The sequence below is a fragment of the Leptodactylus fuscus genome, chromosome 8, assembly GCF_031893055.1.
Source record: "Leptodactylus fuscus isolate aLepFus1 chromosome 8, aLepFus1.hap2, whole genome shotgun sequence".
In the NCBI taxonomy this organism is placed as follows: Eukaryota; Metazoa; Chordata; class Amphibia; order Anura; family Leptodactylidae; genus Leptodactylus; species Leptodactylus fuscus.
The window spans coordinates 89,143,502-89,158,579 of NC_134272.1; the positions used below are offsets into that span (position 1 = coordinate 89,143,502).

Here is a 15,078-nt window from a genome sequence, read left to right on the forward strand (position 1 = left end):
CAGACCCTGGTGCCCCCTCCTCACCAGCGATACACTATATTACAGACCCTGGTGCCCCCTCCTCACCAGCGATACACTATATTACAGACCCTGGTGCCCCCTCCTCACCAGCGATACACTATATTACAGACCCTGGTGCCCCCTCCTCACCAGCGATACACTATATTACAGACCCTGGTGCCCCCTCCTCACCAGCGATACACTATATTACAGACCCTGGTGCCCCCTCCTCACCAGCGATACACTATATTACAGACCCTGGTGCCCCCTCCTCACCAGCGATACACTATATTACAGACCCTGGTGCCCCCTCCTCACCAGCGATACACTATATTACAGACCCTGGTGCCCCCTCCTCACCAGCGATACACTATATTACAGACCCTGGTGCCCCCTCCTCACCAGCGATACACTATATTACAGACCCTGGTGCCCCCTCCTCACCAGCGATACACTATATTACAGACCCTGGTGCCCCCTCCTCACCAGCGATACACTATATTACAGACCCTGGTGCCCCCTCCTCACCAGCGATACACTATATTACAGACCCTGGTGCCCCCTCCTCACCAGCGATACACTATATTACAGACCCTGGTGCCCTCTCCTCACCAGCGATACACTGTATTACAGACCCTGGTGCCCCCTCCTCACCAGCGATACACTATATTACAGACCCTGGTGCCCTCTCCTCACCAGCGATACACTATATTACAGACCCTGGTGCCCCCTCCTCACCAGCGATACACTATATTACAGACCCTGGTGCCCCCTCCTCACCAGCGATACACTATATTACAGACCCTGGTGCCCCCTCCTCACCAGCGATACACTATATTACAGACCCTGGTGCCCCCTCCTCACCAGCGATACACTATATTACAGACCCTGGTGCCCCCTCCTCACCAGCGATACACTGTATTACAGACCCTATATCACCGTTTGACCAGAGCTGTAATCAGATCTTATATAGTGTAATATTATGTATCACTTAGGGGGCATCTAGTGCTAGACCCAACTCTAAGAGATACATTACATCAGATCTGGCTACAGCTCTGGTGCCCCATCAGTGATGTATGATCAGTGTTCAGCACCAGATGCCCCATCAAACGTGGATGGAAGTGGCAGAAATTTTCACCAGTGAATGTTGCACCAATGTATCAGATTTACCCCCTCTCCAGGTGTCCTAAGATACTTTATATCAGATCTGTCTAGGGCGAGGTACCCCAAGTGATAAATTATGTTATACTGAGTCCACAACCAGGTGCCCTATGTGATACATTATATTAGACCTGAGTCTAACACCAGGAGCCCCCTGTGTGATACATTATATCACAACAGATTATGGTTCAGGTGCTCCATGAATTACATTATATCAGACTTGGGTCCAGCATCAGTGTTATCATGTATTAGAGCTGCTCTCAGCCCCAGGTGCCCCATGGGATACATTATATCAAATCATTTTATAGCTCAGGTGCCCCCTATGTTATACATTATATCAGACCAGATTATAGCTCAGGTGCCCCATGGGATACATTATATCAGACCAGATTATAGCTCAGGTGCCCCATGGGATACATTATATCAGACCAGATTATAGCTCAGGTGCCCCATGGGATACATTATATCAGACCAGATTATAGCTCAGGTGCCCCATGGGATACATTATATCAGACCAGATTATAGCTCAGGTGCCCCATGGGATACATTATATCAGACCAGATTATGGCTCAGGTGCCCCCTGTGTGGTACATTATACCAGATTTGGGTCCAGTGCTATCAAGTATTAGAGCTGATCTCAGCACCAGGTGCCCCCTGTGTGGTACATTATATCAAACCAGATTATGGCTCAGGTGCCCCATGGGATACATTACATCAGATTTGGGTCCAGTGCTATAATGTATTAGAGCTGCTCTCAGCCCCAGGTGCCCCCTCAGTTATGTCAGCACTGATTATAGCTTAGAATTGCCCCATTTGATAGATGAGCTCTGGTCCCAGCCCCAGGTGCCCCCTCCTCTGCTCCCATGTGGGTGACAGCTCAGTGACATCCCCACATGCTGCTGCTGCAGAAGTGACCCGGCCAGGCGCCCGGATTATTCCAAGCAGCAGTGGGCGTGAGAGTGAGTGTGAGCTCCGCAGACCCCGGTATAAGAGCAGCCCCCCACCCTCCTCCTCCTCCTCGTGTGACCAGGTGCCAAAACAAACCGCCTGAACTATATATTCCGGGCGGCCAGTGCAGAGCGCAGCAGAGAGAGCGGCAGAGCCCGGGCGGAGCTGTCCAGGGCAGCCCCGGAGCTACACACAGGAGACCCGGAGCACAGCGCAGGACTTAGCGCCAGGGCGCAGACAGCGGGCGGCGGATGGAGCTCCCGTGATCCAGGGCAGCCTCAGGGAGCACCGGACGCCCCATGCAGCTGCCCCCCCTGATCGTGCTGCTGCTCTGCGGCGCTGCGCTGCTCCTGAGCCCGGCGGTGCGCGGCTGTGGGCCGGGCAGGGTGGTGGGCAGGAGGCGAAGACCGACCAAGATCAGCCCGCTCGCCTTAAAGCAGTTCAGCCCCAATGTGCCCGAGAAGACGCTGGGGGCCAGCGGGAGGTACGAGGGCAAGATCGCCCGAAACTCGGAGCGCTTCAAGGAGCTCACCCCCAACTACAACGCGGACATTATCTTCAAGGACGAGGAGAACACGGGGGCAGACCGGCTCATGACCCAGGTGAGGGGCACAGGTGTGTCAGGGGGCAGGGACGCGGCCAAAACTGCCACAGGTGAGGGGTGGCAAGGAAAAGGCAGCGACTGGCATAGCATGACAGATTGCAGGGGCACGGGTGGGGGTAGCATGACACTGGCATAGATGAACGGATACAGGTGTAGGGTGGCAAGTAAGGGGCTGACACTGGCACAGGTGTGGGGTTGGCCAGTAAAAGGCTTGGGGGGGGGGGGTACAAGTGATGTTTAAGAGCTGGGGGTGTAAGATGACAAGTAAGGAACTTAGACTGGCAAAGGTATAGGGCACTAGTGTGGGGCTGAGATGGGGCAGAGGTGTGAGGATGGCACATAAGAGGCCAAAACGGGCACAGGTGTGTACTGACAAGTGAGAGGCTGAGCCTGGCACAGGTATGTGATGTGCAGGGGGTGCATGTGAGGGTATAATGGTGAAGGATATTGGTTGGCACATGAGCGAGGTTTACAGGTAGAGATGGGTTCATGATACAGGTGTCAGCTAAGACTGGCACAAGTAAAAATGAATGGGGCTTATGGCACGGGTGAGACGACTGGCAGCGGGTACAGGTGGAGGGCAAAACTGAACTCTGCACATGGGTGATTTTATATGGATTTTCAATGGATTGGCAGAAGATGCTGAGAATGAAGGAGTAACTCTGGGAAAGGGCACAGGGAGGATGATCTTATTTGACATTCTGGACATAGCAAGAAGAGGGCTGAGATTATGGCAATGGTGCTGGGGGTGGAAGGAATCTGGTAAGATCTGAGGAGATGTCAGACATCTCAGGGTCCAGGTAATGGCAGAGGCTGCAGTATTCTAGGGTCACCCCTGATACAGAGGGTCAGTCTGCAGATTCTGGAATGTTCATTACTTGTTACAATGTATCAGTGACTGCAGAGCCGGAGATACATTGTGACAAGCTGCTGCACTGGCAGGGTGTATGGAGGATACTGATGGTTCCTCCTCCGTCCTCCTATATGGCTATTTTGGGATTTAATTGCAGTTTTATAGAATGTATGGAATGATGTCTGCAACATAATATCACCCAGATTGTAATCTCATTCTATTGTGGCACTACAAGTGTCAGCAACTCAGCAGTCTCTCCTTAAATACCAAAGCTACAGTCTACAACCTATGACTTGCAATGTTTGGGAAACTACAACTCTCAGCATGTGCTGGCAGGGTATAATGGGAGTTATAGTTTTTCTGAATCCACAATAGGTTGTAGACAAAGTCTAGTGTAATGTCTGGTCACCGTTACTACATAGTCATCATTGTGCTGTCATGCTGGGAGTTGTAGTATCTCAACGGCTGAACATCCACCATTTATACTCCCATTTCATTGTTGTCATTGTTCTGTCTTGCTGGGAGTTGTAGTTTCTCACAGGTTGTATTTTCACCCTCACTACATAGTTATTTGTCAGTGTGTGGTCACGCTGGGAGTTGTAGTTCTCTAAAGACTGACACCTACAGGTTACATCTTCACTCTTACTACACAGTTGTTCTTGTGCGGTCATGCTGGGACTTGTAGTCCCCCCACATCTTCAGCCTCATTGTATGGATTATTATGGCTCTTACATGGAACTGCTGCTTTTCCTTAGTTCAAGTGCACACAGAGTGGCTTATACTGTATATAGGACACTAGTTGGATCATGGATGCCATCTCTATGTCCTGATGGATTCACTAAATCCGGATACAAACAGATCTGCAGGTGGAAGAGCCTGAAACATGGCCACACGTTGTCCTGGAGTTATGACATCTATTTGTCACATGGACTTTGCTCTGGTTGTAAATCACCAACAGGTTGACTAGAGAGCAACAACCAACCGACAGGTTCACTGCAGGGAGGCGCCATGAACGCTCGAGAGAGGTTAACTCTGATATCCCATTCCCTTATATCATCCTTACAGGGAGCTGAGATATGGGGAGCTGCAGGACAATGGGGAGCAGGAGCTTGTTCTACTGTATAACTAAATCCCTGTGTGAATCCTGACAAACAGCAGCCCAGATCTCAGCTTCCCTGCAGGTGAATGTAGCAGCGCATTATATATATGCATATATATATATATATATATATATATATATATATATATATATATACTGTATATTAGCCATATGAATCAGATCCTTTTTGTGGTTCTAGCAAACTCATTTCTGTAAAATTCTTTGCTGGTCTGAGTGCAGTTCTCAAGTACTTTGAGGGGTCCCGGGAATGAATTTGTAATGCAGATGCTAAAATGCAGCCATATTACACCCAAGTGGTATGTAGACGTTGGGGGTGTTGTGTTCTGACTCCTGCAGGTACACTATGGATGTTTGGGGTTGTGCTTTACAAAAAGTTGTCAAAAAGCTTTGCATATAAAAATCCTGGAAAATGAGTAAATCGGTGAAAAGTTAACCATCTGGTGACTGAGTTGTTCTACACTAGATGGCACCCTTGGTTTTGTGCTATAGTTGGGGTGCGGATCTTGCAAAGCCATCTGAACCCTGATGCCTGGGGGGGGGGGGCAGAGGATCTTGTGCTACATAATAGGGCAGCAATAGGCAGTGCATGTATATGGCGGCATATAATACCTGTACAATGCCCCCGGTGTTCCGTGACTTCCATATTCTCCCCATAGAAGTGGCTTGTTGAGACCCCCACGTGACAGTATCTATTGGTTTCTATGGATGAGGCTTCTTAGACTGAACATATCCTATTTGGAAGGTGATCGATCAAGAGTTGTCAGCTAGACATTGCAGGAATCCTAGAAGATGATAAATCTTGGTCTGGGCTGGGACTCAGCAGCCCAAGAAAGTTTTGATCTGTCTTGATTTCGATACTTGTCCTTTATAATCCTTTCTGTGATAGAAATCAGACTGATAAATCAACAGACCTGCAGTATAAAGCATGGAGGACAGAGCAGAAGCCTGAGATTCCTAGCAGACAGAGTTGTATTTCTATAGCCATGCAAGAAAATTATTGAAATGGAAGAAGACTGTCCTTATGGATCTCCAGCAAGAAACAGGCTTGTTTATTCTTCCCTCCATTAACTACCGTAAAAAGATTCCCTAAACCCAATAGATTTTCTCCTACATATAATATTTTCTCCCATTGCTATATAAGTGACAGCTGGATCCTCCATATAAACACTATATATAAACAGTCTACAAGTCAGCTCCCCCTAGTGGCAGCTGCAGGCAGACAAGTTTAGAATGTAATACATGATATTTGGAGCTTTTTAGATCAGACAAGATCTGCAACTTTATAAAGAGATAATAAAACTAATCAGAAGAGAATGTTGGATCTACAGAGAGTAAAATGTTCTCTGTATATAAGAGGAGGAAATATAGGAGGACAGGGCTATGAGCGACTTTGTGCTGGAGAAGTTAATCGACAACTGACTACTGTACAGAGGCGGCTTCTTTCTGATCTACAGGTTACATTTTTAACTATATGACTTCTTATCTCCAGTTATAAATCTGTAGCTGTGGAATGTCCTCTCCTTCCATCACAAGTGTTCTCATAAAGTGTCCTCAAGCTAAAAGTCCATGAGTAAGAGGGATTTCCTTGTATCGTCTATGTCTACATCTATATCAGTTCACAGCATATAGATTCAGTGATTTCACATTGTGAAACAATTATTACTTTGTAAATAATATTAAATTACTTATCATATGCTGATCCTGAGTCACATCCTGTATTATACTCCAGAGCTGCGCTCACTATTCTGCTGGTGCAGTCACTGTGTACATACATTACATTACTTATCCTGTATTATACTCCAGAGCTGCGCTCACTATTCTGCTGGTACAGTCACTGTGTACATACATTACATTACTTATCCTGTATTATACACCAGAGCTGCGCTCACTATTCTGCTGGTACAGTCACTGTGTACATACATTACATTACTTATCCTGTATTATACTCCAGAGCTGCGCTCACTATTCTGCTGGTACAGTCACTGTATACATACATTACATTACTTATCCTGTATTATACTCCAGAGCTGCGCTCACTATTCTGCTGGTGCAGTCACTGTGTACATACATTACATTACTTATCCTGTATTATACTCCAGAGCTGCGCTCACTATTCTGCTGGTGCAGTCACTGTGTACATACATTACATTACTTATCCTGTATTATACTCCAGAGCTACGCTCACTATTCTGCTGGTACAGTCACTGTGTACATACATTACATTACTTATCCTGTATTATACTCCAGAGCTGCGCTCACTATTCTGCTGGTACAGTCACTGTGTACATACATTACATTACTTATCCTGTATTATACTCCAGAGCTGCGCTCACTATTCTGCTGGTTCAGTCACTGTGTACATACATTACATTACTTATCCAGTATTATACTCCAGAGCTGCGCTCACTATTCTGCTGGTGCAGTCACTGTGTACATACATTACATATCCTGTATTATACTCCAGAGCTGCGCTCACTATTCTGCTGGTTCAGTCACTGTGTACATACATTACATTACTTATCCTGTATTATACTCCAGAGCTGCGCTCACTATTCTGCTGGTGCAGTCACTGTGTACATACATTACATTACTTATCCTGTATTATACCCCAGAGCTGCGCTCACTATTCTGCTGGTTCAGTCACTGTGTACATACATTACATTACTTATGATGTATTATACTCCAGAGCTGCGCTCACTATTCTGCTGGTACAGTCACTGTGTACATACATTACATATCCTGTATTATACTCCAGAGCTGCGCTCACTATTCTGCTGGTGCAGTCACTGTGTACATACGTTACATTACTTATCCTGTATTATACTCCAGAGCTGTGCTCACTATTCTGCTGGTTCAGTCACTGTGTACATACATTACATTACTTATCCTGTATTATACTCCAGAGCTGCGCTCACTATTCTGCTGGTTCAGTCACTGTGTACATACATTACATTACTTATCCTGTATTATACTCCAGAGCTGTGCTCACTATTCTGCTGGTGCAGTCACTGTGTACATACATTACATATCCTGTATTATACTCCAGAGCTGCGCTCACTATTCTGCTGGTGCAGTCACTGTGTACATACGTTACATTACTTATCCTGTATTATACTCCAGAGCTGTGCTCACTATTCTGCTGGTTCAGTCACTGTGTACATACATTACATTACTTATCCTGTATTATACTCCAGAGCTGCGCTCACTATTCTGCTGGTGCAGTCACTGTGTACATACATTACATTACTTATCCTGTATTATACCCCAGAGCTGCGCTCACTATTCTGCTGGTTCAGTCACTGTGTACATACATTACATTACTTATCCTGTATTATACTCCAGAGCTGCGCTCACTATTCTGCTGGTTCAGTCACTGTGTACATACATTACATTACTTATGATGTATTATACTCCAGAGCTGCGCTCATTATTCTGCTGGTGCAGTCACTGTGTACATACATTACATATCCTGTATTATACTCCAGAGCTGCGCTCACTATTCTTCTGGTGCAGTCACTGTGTACATACGTTACATTACTTATCCTGTATTATACTCCAGAGCTGTGCTCACTATTCTGCTGGTTCAGTCACTGTGTACATACATTACATTACTTATCCTGTATTATACTCCAGAGCTGCGCTCACTATTCTGCTGGTGCAGTCACTGTGTACATACATTACATTACTTATCCTGTATTATACTCCAGAGCTGCGCTCACTATTCTGCTGGTACAGTCACTGTATACATACATTACATTACTTATCCTGTATTATACTCCAGAGCTGCACTCACTATTCTGCTGGTACAGTCAGTGTATACATACATTACATTACTTATCCTGTATTATACTCCAGAGCTGCGCTCACTATTCTGCTGGTACAGTCACTGTGTACATACATTACATTACTTATCCTGTATTATACTCCAGAGCTGCGCTCACTATTCTGCTGGTACAGTCACTGTGTACATACATTACATTACTTATCCTGCATTATACCCCAGAGCTGTGCTCACTATTCTGCCGGTACAGTCACTGTGTACATACATTACATTACTTATCCTGTATTATACTCCAGAGCTGCGCTCACTATTCTGCCGGTGCAGTCACTGTGTACATACATTACATTACTTATCCTGTATTATACTCCAGAGCTGCACTCACTATTCTGCCGGTGCAGTCACTGTGTACACACATTACATTACTTATCCTGTATTATACTCCAGAGCTGCGCTCACTATTCTGCTAGTACAGTCACTGTGTATATACATTACATTACTTATCCTGTATTATACTCCAGAGCTGCACTCACTATTCTGCTGGTGCAGTCACTGTGTACATACATTACATTACTTATCCTGTATTATACTCCAGAGCTGCGCTCAATATTCTGCTGGTGCAGTCACTGTGTACATACATTACATTACTTATCCTGCATTATACCCCAGAGCTGTGCTCACTATTCTGCTGGTACAGTCACTGTGTACATACATTACATTACTTATCCTGTATTATACTCCAGAGCTGCGCTCACTATTCTGCTGGTTCAGTCACTGTGTACATACATTACATTACTTATGATGTATTATACTCCAGAGCTGCGCTCACTATTCTGCTGGTGCAGTCACTGTGTACATACATTACATATCCTGTATTATACTCCAGAGCTACGCTCACTATTCTGCTGGTGCAGTCACTGTGTACATACGTTACATTACTTATCCTGTATTATACTCCAGAGCTGTGCTCACTATTCTGCTGGTTCAGTCACTGTGTACATACATTACATTACTTATCCTGTATTATACTCCAGAGCTGCGCTCACTATTCTGCTGGTGCAGTCACTGTGTACATACATTACATTACTTATCCTGTATTATACTCCAGAGCTGCGCTCACTATTCTGCTGGTACAGTCACTGTATACATACATTACATTACTTATCCTGTATTATACTCCAGAGCTGCACTCACTATTCTGCTGGTACAGTCACTGCATACATACATTACATTACTTATCCTGTATTATACTCCAGAGCTGCGCTCACTATTCTGCTGGTACAGTCACTGTGTACATACATTACATTACTTATCCTGTATTATACTCCAGAGCTGCGCTCACTATTCTGCTGGTGCAGTCACTGTGTACATACATTACATTACTTATCCTGTATTATACTCCAGAGCTGCGCTCACTATTCTGCTGGTACAGTCACTGTATACATACATTACATTACTTATCCTGTATTATACTCCAGAGCTGCACTCACTATTCTGCTGGTACAGTCACTGCATACATACATTACATTACTTATCCTGTATTATACTCCAGAGCTGCGCTCACTATTCTGCTGGTACAGTCACTGTATACATACATTACATTACTTATCCTGTATTATACTCCAGAGCTGCGCTCACTATTCTGCTGGTACAGTCACTGTGTACATACATTACATTACTTATCCTGTATTATACTCCAGAGCTGCGCTCACTATTCTGCTGGTGCAGTCACTGTGTACATACATTACTTTACTTATCCTGTATTATACTCCAGAGCTGCGCTCACTATTCTGCTGGTACAGTCACTGTGTACATACATTACATTACTTATCCTGTATTATACTCCAGAGCTGCGCTCACTATTCTGCTGGTACAGTCACTGTGTACATACATTACTTTACTTATCCTGTATTATACTCCAGAGCTGCGCTCACTATTCTGCTGGTGCAGTCACTGTGTAGAGACATTACATTACTTATCCTGTATTATACTCCAGAGCTGTGCTCACTATTCTGCTGGTACAGTCACTGTGTACATACATTACTTATCCTGTATTATACTCCAGAGCTGCGCTCACTATTCTGCTGGTACAGTCCACCTTATACCGAGCACTGTACATTCATCTGATATAGATAATACTAACCATCCACCTGCATTATAGTTGCTCAGTGTAACAGTTCTAGGGATTTGGCTAATGACAAACTTGCTGACTGTTTCCAATAACAACTAAGCCGCCTGCGGTGTTTCAAGTCTGTACCGTGAGATTTCTTGCAGTCCTGTATACCAGCCTCACTACCTTCTATAGGGCACCTAGTGGTTGTGACTCAGCTTTCCCGGACACAGATTACTACTAAGGAGGTGTAATTCTACCCTACAGAAAGCGGAGTGTGAGCGATAGGAAGGGAGTATATGGGGACAGGTTGCGGGATGGAGAGGAGAACACTGGATCTCTGTGCAGATGTCTTGACAAAGGAAATGTTTCGGGGTTAGGAATTCCCCTAATTAGAGGAGCGAGTGGCTGGAGACGGAACAATCACTCCCATTGGAAGGATATTAGTGATACATTTTTTTAATGTTTTGTTGCTGTAGAAAAATCCAGGGAGCGGCAGCGCTCTGCGTGTCCCTCTCCCGCTCTCGTCGTGAGGTGTGTGTATATTGGAGGGGGCTTATACTTACAGAGGTATGTGAAATATTTATTTGACACTGTAAAATTCACAAGTGCGGCGAACCTCTTCTCACATCGTCTCAGAAGTCGTCTCCTCCTGACAGGTCGCTTAATATTCTAGTTCTATCCCTTCCTGAAAAAGCTGGGTGACAACCAAAATAGCCGCTGTTACCCCTTACACAGGGTTGGTCACCCAGCTTTCTAAATTGCAGCTTTCCCTAATATCATAGAGTCTCTAATTTGCCATTTGTTGCATAGCTAGGCAGATCTACCGCTCAGAAGCTTTGGAAAGTTGGGCGATATGGAGGAGCTATGGTCACGGTCACCCAGTACTGACAGATTAGACGTTTTAGCTGCCCTTTATTTCTGTTGTAAGATGGCGGTGTACGTTATGGGGTGACAACGTCTTAGACCTGATCTTCGGGGCTACAAATAGACAAAACATAATATTGGGGCCCCTTTCTGGGAGGAGAAAACTAAAAAGTAGATAGGAAAGGCCTGAAATATATCAGTGTATCCTAAAGTGCTGAAATAATGCCGCCACACTGTGCCCTAATGATTCCATACAGTGTCCAAATAATGTGCCATACAGGGCTCCAATAACGTCCCTACTCCATGTGGTGCTAAGTAATGTGCCATACAATGCTCAGATAACACCGCTATATCATTACCTAATAATATCACCATACCGTGCTCAGTGGCCACCATGCTAAGCTATAATAATAACTTCATACAGTGCTCAAATATTCAGGGCTCAATGTCACCATACCGTACTCGAATAGCTTTGTATAGTAGCCTAAATAATGTCGCCATATTATACTCTGATAATAACTTTATATACAGTCCTATGAAAAAGTTTGGGCACCCCTATTAATCTTAATCATTTTTTGTTCTAAATATTTTGGTGTTTGCAACAGCCATTTCAGTTTGATATATCTAATAACTGATGGACACAGTAATATTTCAGGATTGAAATGAGGTTTATTGTACTAACAGAAAATGCGCAATATGCATTAAACCAAAATTTGACTGGTGCAAAAGTATGGGCACCCTTATCATTTTATTGATTTGAATACTCCTAACTACTTTTTACTGACTTACTGAAGCACAAAATTGGTTTTGTAACCTCAGTGAGCTTTGAACTTCATAGCCAGGTGTATCCAATCATGAGAAAAGGTATTTAAGGTGGCCAATTGCAAGTTGATCTCCTATTTGAATCTCCTCTGAAGAGTGGCATCATGGGCTACTCAAAACAACTCTCAAATGATCTGAAAACAAAGATTGTTCAACATAGTTGTTCAGGGGAAGGATACAAAACGCTGTCTCAGAGATTTAACCTGTCAGTTTCCACTGTGAGGAACATAGTAAGGAAATGGAAGACCACAGGGACAGTTCTTGTTAAGTCCAGAAGTGGCAGGCCAAGAAAAATATCAGAAAGGCAGAGAAGAAGAATGGTGAGAACAGTCAAGGACAATCCACAGACCACCTCCAAAGAGCTGCAGCATCATCTTGCTGCAGATGGTGTCACTGTGCATCGGTCAACTATACAGCGCACTTTGCACAAATAGAAGCTGTATGGGAGAGTGATGAGAAAGAAGCCGTTTCTGCACGTACGCCACAAATAGAGTTGCCTGAGGTATGAAAAAGCACATTTGGACAAGGCAGCTTCATTTTGGAAACAAAAATTGAGTTGTTTGGTTATAAAAAAAAGGCGTTATGCATGGCGTCCAAAAAGAAACAGCATTCCAAGAAAAACACATGCTACCCACTGTAAAATTTGGTGGAGGTTCCATCATGCTTTGGGGCTGTGTGGCCAATGCCGGCACCGGGAATCTTGTTAAAGTTGAGAGTCGAATGGATTCCACTCAGTATCAGCAGATTCTTGAGAATAATGTTCAAGAATCAGTGACGAAGTTGAAGTTACGCCGGGGATGGATATTTCAGCAAGACAATGATCCAAAACACCGCTCCAAATCCTCAGGCATTCATGCAGAGGAACAATTACAATGTTCTGGAATGGCCATCCCAGTCCTCAGACCTGAATATCATTGAACATCTGTGGGATGATTGGAAGCGGGCTGTCCATGCTCGGCGACCATCTAACTTAACTGAACTTGAATTGTTTGTCCAAAATATCTTTATCCAGGATCCAGGAACTGATTAAAAGCTACAGGAAGCGACTAGAGGCTGTTATCTTTGCAAAAGGAGGATGTACTAAATATTAATGTCACTTTTCTGTTGAGGTGCCCATACTTTTGCACCGGTCAAATTTTGGTTTAATGCATATTGCACATTTTCTGTTAGTACAATAAACCTCATTTCAATCCTGAAATATTACTGTGTCCATCAGTTATTAGATATATCAAACTGAAATGGCTGTTGCAAATACCAAAATATTTAGAACTAAAAATGATTAAGATTAATAGGGGTGCCCAAACTTTTTCATAGGACTGTAGTAATCTAAATAATGTCGCCATACCGTACTCTAATAATAGGTTTGTATAGTAGCCTAAATAATGTCACCATACCGTGCTCTAATAGTAGCTTTGTATAGTAGCCTAAATAATGTCGCCATATTATACTCTGATAATAACTTTATATAGTAATCTAAATAATGTCGCCATACCGTACTCTAATAATAGGTTTGTATAGTAGCCTAAATAATGTCACCATATTATACTCTGATAATAACTTTATATAGTAATCTAAATAATGTCGCCATACCATACTTTGATAATAACTTTATACAATGTCCAGATAATGTCACACAGTGCTCAGATAAACCCACCATACCGTGCCCAGATATCAGCCATTATACAATAGCCAAATATACCGTACATACTAATACCAAATGCTACTACACACTGCTCAACTTCGAGTACCCAATGTGTTCGCTGTAATATCTCTATACAATGGCCAAATTACAATGGAATATATCCCCTGAATCACAAAGCTATACAGTGTCTAAATAATACCGCCCTATAGTGCCAAAATAAGAGTGCTATAAAGTGGCAAGACATAAAATAGCAGACAGATGCCGGGCGGCCTTCTCATACAAATCAAGGTTTTTAATTTTTTTGGGAACCTGATAGACTCTGCTTTGAATAACACTAGTCGCTGACTAATAGGATCGCTATTTATTACGGTTTTTATTATTTTACTGTTGGTTGTGTTCACACCTTATGGAATATCTTTTCTATGTCTTGGATGTGCGGCTCTTTTGTTACACATCAGGGTGAATAACACTCGGTTCGGGGCAAAATTTATTGCTCTCTACAGCTTTGTGTCGTTCTGGTCGGTCACTTGTGTGTTTGTTGTGTAGTCATGGTGCAGGCGGCCATACCGCCACGCTCTGTATTACTTTACTACCTCGTCATATCGGGCCATAGCTTTATACTCCAGTCACATTCCAAGCAAGATAAAATAATATACAATTCTTCTTATTTCTGTAGTCAGTCAGGTGACCCCGCTTTTGCTATAATAGGGTTTGCGCTGTAGAAATTACGGTAGGCCAGGATTTTGAGTGCAGCTTTGGCTGTGACTGGAGTAGATGTACAATGTAAGGCCATTTGATGATGGGTTCACCAGTGATGTCCTGAGCAGTATTTTAGGTGGAACAGAAGTCAATAAAAGGGACGGGTCCGAATTACACGCAGTCCGGACTTTGGCACATTGTTTACCGTGCACTATCCCAGGCCGCAGCACATAGAAGGCGCGAACCTTGTGTATTATTTGCAGGGACATCAGTAAGACCAGCACGGGGAAAACTACACAACCCTGACCTGTACTGCTACATGGTGACAACCTCTCACCTTATTGTCCTGCTGTAGGCGGAAACGCAGCAGTTTTTGTTACAGATTTTGCTCCAGTTTTTCCCCCATCAACATATCCAGGTTTATATGCGCAGACTATTAAATGTTACAGATTTTTGCAAAAATTTGTTTTTAAA

The 15,078-nt window shown here is 43.9% G+C and overlaps 1 protein-coding gene across 2 annotated transcripts in view; it reads left to right on the forward strand.

Moving 5' to 3' along the window:
* The first annotated feature begins 2,087 nt into the window (after window positions 1–2,087).
* Window positions 2,088–15,078, forward strand: part of IHH (Indian hedgehog signaling molecule) — a 57,283-nt gene continuing 44,292 nt past the window's right edge. For both annotated transcript variants that reach the window (XM_075284624.1, XM_075284625.1), the window contains exon 1: window positions 2,088–2,711. In XM_075284624.1, the coding sequence (XP_075140725.1) occupies window positions 2,409–2,711 (303 nt within the window). In that variant the 5' untranslated portion in view covers window positions 2,088–2,408. The remainder of the gene's footprint in view (window positions 2,712–15,078) is intronic.